This window comes from Calonectris borealis, chromosome Z, assembly GCF_964195595.1.
Source record: "Calonectris borealis chromosome Z, bCalBor7.hap1.2, whole genome shotgun sequence".
NCBI lineage: Eukaryota > Metazoa > Chordata > Aves > Procellariiformes > Procellariidae > Calonectris > Calonectris borealis.
Genome location: NC_134352.1, coordinates 31,996,777 through 32,011,464, shown reverse-complemented (window position 1 = coordinate 32,011,464; position 14,688 = coordinate 31,996,777). Strand labels below are relative to the sequence as shown.

General features: G+C 40.2%; 1 protein-coding gene across 4 annotated transcripts in view; it reads right to left on the bottom strand.

Moving 5' to 3' along the window:
- Positions 1 to 1,241: 1,241 nt before the first annotated feature.
- HOOK3 (hook microtubule tethering protein 3) overlaps positions 1,242 to 14,688 on the bottom strand; it is a 94,330-nt gene continuing 80,883 nt past the window's right edge. For 2 of the 4 annotated variants that reach the window (XM_075137063.1, XM_075137065.1), the window contains 2 exons: positions 13,637 to 13,773; positions 1,242 to 4,113 (listed from right to left, as the gene is read on the bottom strand). In XM_075137063.1, coding sequence (XP_074993164.1) covers positions 4,098 to 4,113; positions 13,637 to 13,773 — 153 coding nt within the window. In that variant the 3' untranslated portion in view covers positions 1,242 to 4,097. Of the gene's footprint in view, positions 13,774 to 14,688 lie in introns of all 4 variants that reach the window. The other 2 variants (XM_075137064.1, XM_075137066.1) reach the window with 2 other exon arrangements.

The following is a 14,688-nucleotide window of genomic DNA, read 5'->3' as shown; positions in this document are numbered from 1 at the left end:
CTGATGTGGGTTGTGGCACACTGGCGGGTGGGGGGACTGGGAAGGAAAAAAAGTACAGCAAAAGGCAGGAGAGGTTGGCAGTGGGGAAAACAACAGGACAGCAGAGGAGGTGATGGTCACAGGAAGGAGATGCTGAATGATGTCCAAGGCGAAGAGGAGCAACTGGGGTGGGACCGAGGGGGGCAGAGAACCACAGTGAATCACCACCAGCTGGCAGTGAGGCTTTGGCAGCTCCCTGCCTCCACCTTACACTGCCCATGGCTCAGGAGAGAGCTGGCCACCACTTCTGGGGCCCTCCTGCCCTCCCCAGCCAGCAAACACCTCACCGCAGCCCCGGCCCCAGCCCCCCGGGCTCTCCCATTATTGCCACAGCGATGCTGCAGTGCCCAGCTGCAGCTGGCAGGTTGGGCTGAGCTGGCACCAGGGGATGCAGGCAGGGGCTCCTCCCGTTTCTGCTCTCCTATTCCTTCCACACAGCAGCCCCTGAAAGGCTGCGGCAGGGTCTTCACGCACCCTGCTTGGCCCCAGCACCCTGCATGACACTCGTGGGCTCAGTACCTCTTGCTGGCTCTCGCCTTCTCTTTCACAACTAACAAGGGTTACCCGTGGCTGACACCGCCACCCCAGATGGCAAAGGAAGGACAATTGTTTCTGTCCATACCAGCAGTGGTTTTCCCCCTACACCTTTAGCTACCTCTGTAGCTAAACTTCCATCAGCAAGAGAAAATTGTATTACCATTTAGCCTTGGCCGTTTGAGAGGCAAACCATGTCGGGCAATTCTTGCTGTGATGGGGCAGCCAAATTGGATGTTTTCCAGCAAAAGTCAGGAGGTTTGTGGTTTCTGGCGTGCTCCTGCCGCTGCCTACCCACCGCCATTCACCTCCATCGCACTGCCCCAGGAAATGCATTTCCAAGATGCCGTTTGTATATCTAAGAGTCAGACAGACCTCTGACACCAAAGCAGCCCAGGTGTAGTTATGCTTTGTAAGAAGTCCAATTTTTTTCCCAGCTGTTCTGTAGTGACTGCTTCTAAGTGCATTTAAAGGCAAGGTTTGTATTATCCATGTTATTCCCGCACCACTGAGGTCCCTGTTAATCACTGACAGGCTGCAAAAGCCCCCACCAGCTACCATCATCTCATACAGCAGAACAGCACTTGAGGCTCAAACCTGTAACTTTATCATGAACTGTGCACTGGCCTCTGTTTATAGCCAAGTACCAAATAAAGGAAAAACAAGCATTTACATTTTATATAAGCGTTTATTTACAACTTGTTTAACAACTGTACACTCTTCTGTCACCTTGGAAGCATTAGTGTATTTGAGTGGGAAAAAATATTAAACCTTTTGATTCCAATGATCATTACCGAGTATTTTTTTTGTCTATATACAGATATGTATATTAATACTGCTACCATGACAATCTGGTAGTTACACAATTTGTAAATGAACTGAAATGGGAAATTAATGTTTTGACACTCTAGGAATCCATTCTTTTACAGAAAATATATCACTGGCAACTTCACAAACAGTTACTTTGATAATTGGTCAACACTTAATTCAGGACTGTCAAACAAGCTGCTATTAAGAAAGTAAAAGAGTTTTCTATGCAGCACAAACGGAGTTAGTATATCAGAGACATGCTGGAGATCACCTCTGAGTTGCGAGCTCGCAATCACTTCATGACAGAGATGCTAGGCTAATCTAACTAAAGTAGCCAGCTCACTGGCTGAAAGTTACTGGCTCCACCTGACATCTCTCTGTTGCATTAGTGAACTCAAACAATTTTTGCCAAGCTAAACACACTTACATATAAATGTCTTCAGGCTCAAGAACAACTGATACTTAGTCTCTAATTTGCACAGACCACATGGAGAACTGAGCTACTGCTTGGCCTCACCTCAGGACACCTGTGCAGGTAGGTGCACGAAAACACAGCCATCCCCTCCTGCCCTGCACAGAGCCCCCGATTTCAGGGATCCTGCACCCTGCCTGGCTTGGGGCAGGGCTGGTCCCAGCCACAGCAGCACTTGAAAATGAGAAACAAACCATGCCTCTAACACCCAACAAAAAGAAGTTTTTCTAATAACGCTTGCCCTGACATGTAACACGGGATCAACGGCTAGGACCTGGAAAGACACAAATCCTTTAGCTCTCTGCTGGACTCAGTCTGATGAAAGTGCTGCTGCCTCTGCTGCAGGAATATCTGACTTGTCACCACCAAACCCCAGATCCTGCCTGCAGGTCATGTCAGACTTCACTGTCCCAGGTCCCGGTGGACCAGGAAAGACATATCCCCCTCCAGGAGTCTTTCGTGACTGCTGTCAGCCAGAGCACCTGGCAGCCACAGGTACGGTATTCAGAAGGGACCATGCAACACACTTCTCACCGGGATCTTAATGCTTGTCCTTCCCTCTCCTGCACGCTCCGCTTGGAGCCCATTCCCATCTGCCCTTCCCTTTGCGGGTGGAAACAGGAACACGATCTGTCTTTTCTCCAAGTCATTCTGCACAAGGCTACGGACACAGCGGGTATCCGGATCCCTGAGGACTGAACACACGCAGGCGTCTCAGCACACGGGGTGCAGCTCTGCCCAGAGCCCCACCTGACGGGCCAGGGGCGAGGCATGCACCATGTTTTGTGACCGCAACTGACTGCAGAGACCAGCAGACACAATGTTTCTCCAGCACAGGGGTGCTCACATGGAAAACAGGGCTAGCGGTTATGCTACTGCCTGAATAAGCAAAACCACTCCTGGAGTAAGCAGAGTACATACTTGTTTATATTCTTGCAGGAATAAGATCCAAGTGAGCAAGACCGGGGTTTCTCTAGAACTGGACTTAAACCAAACCACTTACGGCACCCATCATCCAGATTCTCTTCAGGTTTTCCGGCACGTCCCATGGCTTAAAAGCCCCCTTCCCCGTTTGTTACATACTAACTCCTATACAATACACCTCTTAACTTACAACGCTACAGCACTCCCTCATCTTCTGAATCTTGCCAGTACTGGATGTCCAATACAAAACAAAGATACAGTAGTACAAATGTGCAGATATTTAAGAATATTAAATAAGCAGCTTTTTAAATTAATATAGGCAGTACAAAGCATTTGAGTTACACTGTCTACATATGGCAAATCTTATAACTAAACTTCATAATACAAAGAAACAGAAAAGCTAGTGCAATTGGAAATTAGCTAAGACTGTGATAAGGAAAGAAAAAGAAAAAAATAGTACAGGTAAAAGATAAACGACCCAAATTATAAACTGGCAAGGACAGTCTGCATAATACTGAAAGTGTAGACGGCTTTCATACTTATCTCCATTCATGTTCTTTCCTCAGATTGTTTTAACAATTGTACACAGATTGAAAAAAAAGTTTCTGAAAGAAACTGACAACACAGCTAAAACGTAGAGAGAAAAATACAACAGCCACAAACTACTGTGTATATACATAGTAAGGAAGCAGGCAGTGTCTGTGAACAAAATACCGCCCGGTAGTTTGCCTGGCTCGGAGATTATCAGATGAACCTTGCTTGGTTTTCTAAGGAAGATGGGATGGCCAAGCAGCGATTCATTAGTCATTTCTCCTGGTAAAACACCTCCTTCGCTTTACTTTAATTATTTTAAGATTCAAAGTGGATCCTTTAAGGGTGCAGGTGCTTTGAAATTTTAACAGTAAACAAAAGGCGTTTTTAGGAACTCATTAAGATTAGATTTTTATAGTTCAGTATATGAAAATGTTGCAGGAAGTCTGTGTGTTAATACTGTTAATCAGAATTAAATAAAGTGGACAGGCGGAAGTAAAATGGAGAGCTGACAGTGCTCTGTCAGTTTGCAGAACGCCTCCTGTCGAGTTCTGAATACTGGATTTCCTCTCTTCTAGCCTCATAGGAGACTTTTTGTGAAGAGAAAGAGTAAATGGAAGCGGGAAATGGGAAAGCCACTCCCCAGGATGGTAAGCTTCTCTGCAAGTAGATCTCCCTTTGAAATCAGATGGCCATGAGTCTTAAGTGTAGTTAAGTTTTGGTTATGCAGTCTGGACAGAAAAGCAAGTCATGCACTGAACAGTCCCTGTTACAATAATGCTGCAGGTCATGCAACCACATCACTGCAAATAAAAGAATAAAGAAGAAAGTTAAAAAGCATATAACATATTACCGTTAAAAAAAACCAGAGAACAGAACAGGTATTTTTCAGTGCAGTTTAGTAATGCTGTCTCTACTTAGAGTTGTGCAAATTCATGGGGAAAACATCTTTGCCAGAGCAAGTCTTCAAATTAACAGGAAGGTTACACGCCAATAATTGGAAAGAGCGACAAAACAGCCGTGAACAATCTAAGTTTAGACATAGTTCACACAAATTTAAACACTTCTGAGTAAAGTCCTTCAGGGCACAATTCTCAACTAACACAGCTATGGAAACTAAGTTTACACAGTGATGAAACTCTCAGGCATTCCTGCTGTCTGTGAGTTAAAAAAACAAAGCAATGTAAAGTGAAAGGTGCCTGTCCAATACTGTGTGTGCTTATATACTAAAAGACAATCAGGGACATAATGACTCTGTCTGAGCCTTCGAGCTCTGAGCACCCCCAAAGACTTTAAGTGTTTACGTTTCATCAAAGCCCATGCTGTGCGTGAGGCTACAACAGCATCACTGCCACACTACACTGGCAAGTTCTATTCATTGCATGCAAACACAAGTTTGAGTCGCAAGAAAATGATACGTATTCTTGTTAAAATAAGCGGAGTAGGAGCCACCGAGCAGCCCAAAGAGCACACCACAATGCTGTGGAAGTGAATCTAAGCTTGGAAGAGAACTGGAGAGGTTGGCATAGTTCTCCATCCTTGCTGACGCACCCTCTTTCTTGGCCAGTGTAACTGAATAGGCGGAATGCTTTACCAACACAGCTGCAGTGCTTTCAGCTTCCCCAGATAACACAAATACCCCTACACAGCATGGCACAGCACTAGCTGCTCGTTCCCATTTTTGCATTGCATTCACTGTGACATTACAAAGAGCAAAATAGCTTCACCAGACTGAAATCAAAGCATGCAAACTGTTTCCCTCCCCACTTCATTCTCCTTAATATTGCACTGGTCAAAAATGATTCTAAGAACAGTTCCTGTGACAGGAAAATCCAGGTTAAATAGATAAGGAAGAATATTTATAATTAAACTCAAGAACTTATTGCAAAAAATCTGTCTTTCTGCTACAAGTCCTGCAGCTTGTGTATCCCCCTTTTTCTCCTTCTTATTCACGAACCCAGAATACTAAACATAGTTCAAAAACAAATAGAAACATAGAGACATAAATCAAATTTAATAAAAATTTTAAAAATTAACACATTCAACACGCTCAAAGCAGACCTCGAGAGTGTATTTTGAGTAATCATTGTCCGTCAAGCTTGCTTGGCACTGCTTGGGTGCATGAAGTTACAGAGTTCAGGATTAATAATATGAAGGTATCTGTAGTTAGTCTATAGAAAATTAAAAGTTCAGAAGCATGTTTCTATTCTACTGTGCATAAATGACTATAGTCTACTCTTTTAGTCTCACCTGGCTATTACTTAGTTCAGACTTATTATTTGCTGGCAGTTCAAGTGTCCTGTTGCACATAAACAGAAATGACACTGTAGGTTTCTCTTTGAGTCAATAGTACTTTTGAGAGGTCTAGTAAACTGAGGACAGCATACTCTCTTTCAAGGATGTAACTTGTTCATCTGACAGTGCCCTTTCCTGACTAGAAATTCTAACCTTGTTCTAAAAAAACTGTCTATTTCTTTCTCTTGGAGAACCCTTCAAAATTAATCAATATATTTTAAAGCTACCTGTTGAGGCAGCAACACTTCAGAAGACAACAGAGGTGCGAGATGTGAGGGTAAAATCACTCAGCATAACCTATCATTGCTTCTGCAGCATCTTCAGAAAGAGACAGTTTATGCAGCAGATGATGTGCCTATGGAGAAGGGACCTTCTCTTACTTCCTTCCCTTGCCAGTCCAAAACATTCCAGCTATAAGTGAAAGCTCGTTGACAACCTGGGGGATTATTTCTTAGTGAGGCATTTTCCTTCAATATTCAGTGCCTACTCTCATTACCTCTACTTCATTACAAGTGGTTATCCGACCCTTAAAATCTTCCTTAACTTCTCGTTGTCCTCTTCTGTTTTTTCCGCGCACAGAAGTGACTGGGACAACTCCAGCACACTGAAGCCACAGAAAGGATGGCAGCCTTTTTCACTAACCTAGCCAGCTCTGGAGGTACCTACCAACACAAGAACTTACAATTCAGAGCACTACTCACACAAGTCAAATCTGATGCAAAAAAAAATCCAAAACCCAAACCCAGCCACATGTCCTCTCTGAGCAGCTACTTTTTTTCTGTTCAGTCTGCATTTGATCCTAAGATGGACCAGGCTTTCTGTAGCCAACAATCCGCTGTCCGTAAGCAGTACTTTGTAACGCAATCACCAAAGCTGTAAGAGCAATGCAGTCTACTCACTTTCAAGTCTAACACTAGACACCCTTCCCAAATATTTCTGCCAAGCTTCTGCTTTGAAGTAACTGCTTCCAGATTTCTCTTCCTGCAGATTTCCTAACTTCATTACCTACTGGCTTCTACTGCTAAAGTTTGTTTTTATTTCTGCATCTGTTCTTTCTATGTCTTTCTCCATGGCATTTCCTTTAGATTTTTTAAAGGAGTCTTTCAACATAGCATCTTCCAGAGCTATGTTGCATTTTGCATTTTTATAACTCTTACATCCAGAGAATACAAAGCGGACTATAAATTCTAAGAATTGTGGCCTTATAATGTCATGCTTATAACTATTCCAAGATTTTACTGATACTGCTAAATAAAAGCTTTAAAATCTCTCTCGAAACCACTAATACCTCCAAGAAACAGGTTTACTCTCCTGCTTATTAATCTCTGGTGATTGAGAACTATAATCTCTGCTTTACAAAACTTTAAATTGCATAATGAATGTTATATTCAAATCCGAATCAAAAGTCTGATGGTCTCACTATAACTATTTTATAATTCCATAAATATTACACAATTTGGGTTTTTCTCTTAAAATTCTACTCATTTTTATGATCCAGCTAACAACACGAGCATGTTAACAAGCTAACTATTGGCCTTTATGTTGATTTTCTCTTCTCTTAAAGTTAGGGATAACCATTAGGGATTCAAGTTTGCAGAATGAGCTATCCTACACCTGTGGAAATACTTGCTTTTGCAGTATTTCACATTTGTGCCATGCTACGGTAGTTAACAGCTCTTCAAAGTGCTGGCAAATGACCACTTTTGTAATGATTAAAATAACCATGTTGCTCTTTCTGAAACGTGATATTCTAACTTCATCTGATAGTGAAGGACCTCTCTAATGCGAAGCAATGAATAAAGTCCAGACAGGAAACCACCAGACAGGAAAGGCTTCCCAACTGTCCTGGATTTCCCTCTACTAGCAATGCTTTTCAATCTCTGAGATCCAAGGCAACAAGACAGCAGCAAGAAATTTTTATCTGGAAAATGGAACCTGCTTTCAGTCTGGAACTGACACGCAGTGCAAAGGAGACTGAAGGATATGCAGTTTTCCAAATGACTTTATACACACAGCAGCAGAGGAAATTCCTGATTTTGCCACCGGAGCCAACTAATGGACAGATCTATTTCAGGACAGTCCTGCATTACCTTGGCAAGGCCTAAAACTGAAGGTTAGAATCTGGGCCATAGAAAAGTTAACAGCAAAACTATCCCCTAGCAACTAATAGATGAGGACTTCAACTACAGCAGTTATCATGAGCTCCTACAGATTCAGGGACTACAATCTGACATCACAACAATTTGTCTGGGAAGCTGCCTTGGCTATACTGCCAGGTGTTTCTTCAATGCTCCATGGGACTGTATGATTTGTCAAGTTTTCTAGAGCTCCTCAATCGTCATTAATTCATTACGTAATTCAATGATCTGATACATTTAAAAAATGAACTTTGTGTCCCAATATTTCTCTGAATCCCCAAAAGTAAAGTCAAGAAAAAACAGAGGACAAAGTTAGATAAGTCCTCAACATCTCCAAATGGTACAATGAAGCTGGCAGCAGAGTCAAAATCTCACCAAATGCAAGAAGTCTGAGGTTGCTGTGGCAGATAATGACAGCTTCTGCCTTATTCACATGGGTAAAGACTCTAATACTTAATCAACTGCAATTCAAAATGAATAAAAAAACCCAAACATCCCAACTCCATAAGCTCAAGTTCTGTTTCATTGTTTTTAAATTAACACCAAAAAGCAAAATGGTGAAAGACATACTGCTCTTCAGATTTTTATACTTACTAGTTGCTAGCATCTGTCTCCTCCACGTTCAAACTGAAGAAATCATCCCTTATTTTTACTTATAGCCTGCAGAGTCACTGACAAGCTTCTGCTCCTTTTCTGGACTTCCAGAGGGAAGAAAGATCACAGGAGCAAGGCAATGCAATCAGTCATGCCAAGACATTTTCCCAATTCCTTGAAAGTGACAAACTGGAGGTATGGCTAGGATCCTACCTAGAATCTGACATCTGCCACAAGCCAATAATATGATTTGGCTTGTGGAGATGTTCTGATGCAAGTGAGATTCGTTTCTTGCTCCTACTCCAACCTATGAGATAACGCAAGATTTCACTTTTTTCTCCCGATGCAAGGCACAAAGTTGAAACGCAGTGCTCTTGCCAATACATAAGGGAGCTGGACTGCTCAGATTTGGGAGGGCACATGTGTCTGAGCTGCATGCAGTTCTTAAGGTTCACTGAATTTCTTGCTTACCTGATCTTTACATTTAAATTATTATAATGACTCACCTCTTCATTTTAACAGAATGCTAAATGTATCATACCGCCAGCATCAGCTAATACAATTGTTCTAAGGAAGGGCTTCCGAAAAGGTTTCTTTCTAAGTGCTTGATTTCCTGAGATCACATTTCAGTCATAACCCCGCTATCGAACTACTCTGTAGGCGACATCCCTGAAGTATAACTACTTGACTTAGAGGAAAAAACACCACTTGAAAGTACTTCCTGACAGACTAACCTCTTTTAGCTATCTATTTGCACAATACTGGTAAGGAAAATGCCTGCAAAATTTGCTAAACTTGGTTTGGAGATACCGAAGTTTATCAATACAATATTACTGCAAAACACAGAGTCCACATTCTACCTAAAAAACATGTGCAAAAACCCTTAAGAAGTCAGTATTGCATAGCTGACTTCGAGTGCAAAAATACCTCCCTCATCAATCCTTGCAAAAAGTCAAAATGTCAAGCAAGAATAAAAATCTCTGTAAAATAAGCAAAATTCAGGTACTGTTTTGCTTCATAAAAAAAGAAAAATTAGCCACATTCAGGACAATCTTCCTCCAAACCACTAACTAGAAGAAAATCAAGTGGTGAAATTGAAATATTTTCCAATTACTAAATCTACACAAAATGTCAACACATCAGGACAATTAAACCCACTAAAAATCACCTAGGAAGCTGCTAAGTGGATAGTCTTATATACTAGAGAACTGAGGAAAAGCAAAAGCTATTTGCTTATGTCAAAATACCAAGGACTTTAAAATTGCCAAATCCTCTTAAATTTTCTTGACAGCTTGCACATACCACTTACTATTTAAGATCATCATAAAGCAGTAATAGGAGTATTCACTGTTGATTCTTTGATACACAATGAATATAAAACTGCCAGTGCTCCTTACAGGAATAGAAAGCCACAGAAAACTTGCAGAAGCATTACTGCTATCTCAAGTGACATCAGAACAGGACAAGATTACCTTAGATTTGCTTATTTCCAAACAGATAATGAAAAGCATCTTGTAGCCATTGCATATTTACTTCATTTTACAATATATAAAGCTGTGTGCTCTAGTCGTTTATTTTTCTTTCCCCTTGGGTGGAACACACAACCTTTAAATTAGATCACTTCAGTTTTCACAGCACTTGGAAAATACATGTTATGATCCAAGTGTTGCTATCAAGAACATGGGGAACCTGAATATTCTTTTCTGTAATGTCTGATCACTGATATGCTAACAACTTAACCCTCCACCGAAGTATACGTACTGGACTGTAGACATATCCTTTAAGACCAGAAACTAAGCTTCAGCTCTGAACAATGAAAATATTCATCCATTTAACTGTTATCTTTTATTGGCATTCATTAAAATCTCTCAGAAAGATTATTCTGGGCAGATCCTCAGCACAGTGCTCAGGAATGTACTCTCAGATGAACTCTTCAGCTGTTTCATCACTACCCTGGAGAATCTTTTCTCTTTAACCTCAATCTGTAGGGGTTTTTTTTAGTGTATCAGGACAGGATACAGCATTGGTTTAATAATTACCACTACAATTTTCATGTAAACAGTCTTTGTTGCCCCAGAAAAAGTGTTCCTAAGAGCTTCATTAGAAGTATCTAATGTACTGAGAAAATTCTGTTGTACAGGGGTTTTTTTGCTTATATTATTTTATTACTGAAGATAAGACAAATAGACAGTGTTCACTGGTAGCTCATCTGTACATGTGCTTATTCCCTGAAGTCACACTCTGAGCCCCTTCTTTTTCTTAATACCACACTACTTCCAAAGCTACATAATGAGCAAGGAAAATAATGAAGCTGAACCTTTTCAAAAGAAGTTGTTCTTGTGAGAGAGAAGGTTTAATCATGTTCACCACCTGCATTCATCCACACCTAAAGATTAAGAATTGATGTATGCAGCAAACAGTAGAAGTAAAATGCTGAAGAACAGGGAATTAAATTCCTGATGATTATCATTAGAAGACAGAACAAATGACTTACTGGAACTGGATAGCAACAGAGTATATTTCTGTAAGATTGCAGTATATTTTTAGATTTTTATATTCAACAAAATTCTGGGAAATACCAGAATTTCTACAAGTTTGCAAATTCTCAAAAGACAAAATGCTTGTTCAGTCTTGCCTAACAATTACTACGAACAACAGTAAAACACAGATTCAATATTAGTCTTGTTTTGCTCTTTGATGCTATATAACGATGCTATATATTCTTGAAGGGAACTATAGAAAACACTTCAGTGTCTTATCTTAAGGGAAAAGACTGACCAGAACCACAAAGCAGAAGATAAAAGCCAACAACCACCAAGAAGCGAAAGAAGCCATGAGAGACAGGAAAGTAAAAGCTAAAACGAGGCTTCTAATCAGCATTTGTTCATCTCCTAACCATCAGGGACATTTGCCTGTCATCAAAACTTTGGAGGCAAAATGGTAAAACAAATGTTAAAATAATAAAAGCAAGTCGTTTTATTCTAGTGCACAGATTGTGTTCAAGTTATTTTAGACCTGCACCTAATTAATAGCAACAGGAAATTAAACTATTAGACAAAATTAGGAGATAAAAATTCCCATTAAGGTCCTTGTATTCCTTGCTTTCACAAATAGGTTTTGGCAGCGGGGTAACAGACACAGATTAAAAACAGATTAAAATAAAAATGGAGCTTTAGGTATTCTTAGGTTACTTCTCCGTGTGATATAAAATGCTGTAATCTCCAACAAGAACATCAAATTCCCTCAGAGAGGTGATCTTATTTCCTCCTGTTCACCATGCAGTAAAGAGTTCTTCAAACGACTAGAATGGATTGCACAATAGGATCAGTAAAAGATGTCCCACACAAACTGTGGTCATCTTGCTAGATAACACATGTGACTTCTTGTCCCTTTAGTATTCTGTATCTCAGTAAGTGACAGCAAAACGAGTATCACCTCACTGAGCTACAGAAATTGTCCTAAACTCCCTTTACATTGTTACCTTTCTGCACACAAGAAGATACTTGCACTGTTTTATCTAATCTTGCAAGCATAGCCCAGACGTTATACATTGAATAAGTAAAGAGAATTTTTAGAAAATCAGTTTTTTCCAAATGTGAGGAATAAAAGACAAACCTATATGCAGCTAATATACTTCACCATCTGTTTTCATATCACTGTGGGGAAAAAATCAGAACTGATAAATTTTCTCAGACACATATTGAATGCATTTCTTAGCCTAGATTAAAACAGATGATGTACTTGAGGATAAAACAGTACCTAAAAGTGTCATTCACCTGTTCCTTACCCTTTAATCCAGGTGTGCTTGTGTTAATTACCCTTTGCTCATTCCCCCCCAAGTTGTGGATTAACATAGACCTTCAGATGATTAATAAATGCTAGTATGTCTCTTCTCTAAAGGAATTTATGAAAAAACGTCTTCACTTGGGAGGGCATTAAAATAAGGTAAAAGAATAGACCTATAAACCAGACTTCATCTGCATTAGGGTCCAAACAGTTTCTAAATGAAAAACATTTAAAACTGAATCACCACAAGATGTATGTAAACTTTCAACTAATACTCAGGTCCCCTGTGTCCATCAATTCTTTGACAAAAATGATAGGGAGAGCATAGAATTTGTCAGGGAACAAGCAGAACTTTGTAGGAACAGAACCTAAATTAATAGTAGGGGCCACCATCCACCCCACTGATCAACATGAAGGTGCTACAACGAGTGACATACAACTAACCAGCTACACACTAAAAAGGCAGTACATCAAATCACAGCCAGTTTCAACACAGTCAGCAACAAACTCACCTGAAGGCACTGGTACCATTAGTAAGGCAACTGATACAATTATACCCTGAATCAATATATTAAAAGCAAGTCTTTTAGTAGGGGATGACAACTGGAATACATTAACATCAACAATATTAACCAGGGCCTTGATCCGTTGTGTACTGTTCATCCATAATCATAAAATTTTAGAACAAAAGTCCTTTTTAAATGGATGACGCAGTAGCATATTAGAGCATTCTAAATATTTCTCAATCTTTTTATAATATATCTTAAGCATACACTTGACCAAGAAGAGTAGAACAAACCACTTGAAAGTATTCAGCTCTGCCAGAAAAAGAGGTAACACCAGTAGATAAAGAAAAACCTGCAAAAAATCATCCTGCTTCCTTATTAAATGCCAAGAACAAGAGCAAACTTTGCATGTAGGAGATTTAAAAAAAAAAAAAAAAAAAAAAATCATTCTTTTTGCCATTGGTTAAGTTTTTAGTAGCGAACATATCTCACAACAATATTATATACTAATTTTGCAGTTCTGTAACGAGTTTTCAGCATTTTTTTGAAGCAACAGGTTAGCACATGAAATAAAAAGCCTAATTCCCTTTGAACAAAGGCAGTCTTATAAAGCGTAACAACCTTGATAGGCACAAAAGATTCAGCTGTGACAGGAAATTTACATTGTTACACAGCCCATATGAGGCTTTTCGTAAGAGACCAGGCTTCATACAAATAAGACTCTGTTATTATACAGCACTCTTCTAGATGTTTTCAAAACTTTGGCACATTCAAAAAATGCAGAGAGAGAGAGAGAGAGAGAGATATGGATTCCAAAAAATATAAGCAAAGGCCATTACAGAACAATGAGAAACCATAATAAAACCCTTTCCTGAACTGTAAAATAATAGCATTAACAAGGGAGAAAGAGAAAGGATGCTGGTTGATTTTCCTTGAATGTTGTCACTTGCAACAGAAGTGGCCTGGATCACAGGGCAGTTTTCTTTCTAAGGGCAAGGCTTCTCTACCTTGCTGTTGCTGGCTGGACATGACCAGGGTAAGATCTCCTTGTGCTCGTGGCTTGCCTTTGTCTAGCCAGGAAGGACTGTCCTGAGCCTGTACTAGCCAGTCTATCTTCTGCTGCTTTTTTATGCAGAGTCATCCCCTACGGACAAAGAGAAACCTCTCAGTCAATACCAACACATAACGCTGAACAACTTTACTCATTTACTTTTTGTTTATTATCTCCTTCTTCACCAACACTGACTAAGCTATTTTGAATTTCAAACACGAAGCATCATATTTTCAAGGATAAAGCTAAGATATTCTTCCGAATTCTTCATGTGTTCTTCTTTTTTCTCTCCGCCCCTGCCCCCCACCCCCGCCCCAAGTCATTGTCCAAGTTTGGAGTAATTGTTGAGAAGCAGGTCCCCCAGTGTCCCAGATCTGAACACATGGTTCTCCACATAAACGTATGGTAACCGGACGACTATTTTCAAAAGTGCTTCCCTCCCCACCCTGGCCCCCTTCAGCATGTTGAGCTAGAAAAGTACTTTTCTTCTGAAAATAATTAAAGTATTGTCTTCCTCTGTGAAAATACCAGCTCAAAATGCAGAAGCACATCTTGAGAGAAAGTATGTTTTCAGCAGGAGTAAATGCAAGGAGGTAATGAGGGAAGCTGTAATGGGTTGTGTAGTTGTGTATAAAAGCAGAGGCTAATTAGAGAAAGACAGACAATGCTCATTTTAGTGTTCATGAGAGGCTGTTGAATCACAGCTCTTAGCTCAGGCTTGTCTTCTGTTTGTCAGTGGGACTAATGTTACAAAATTGGTCAATGACACTAGTCACTTGAAAATGCCTTCAACATTTAAAGGATTCAAACACTCCGCTTAAGTACCATTTTTGGCTTACTATTCACGGACATAACAAGAACGTAGAACAGCAAGAAGGAAACTCTTCCAAGGGAAGACAGAAAGGAGGAATTTGAACTCTATGGTGAAGCAGAATGAAACATGAATGTTACACAGGTCAGGGATTCTTTGTATCTACAGAGCAGTTTCAATGCAGCCACACTCTGCCA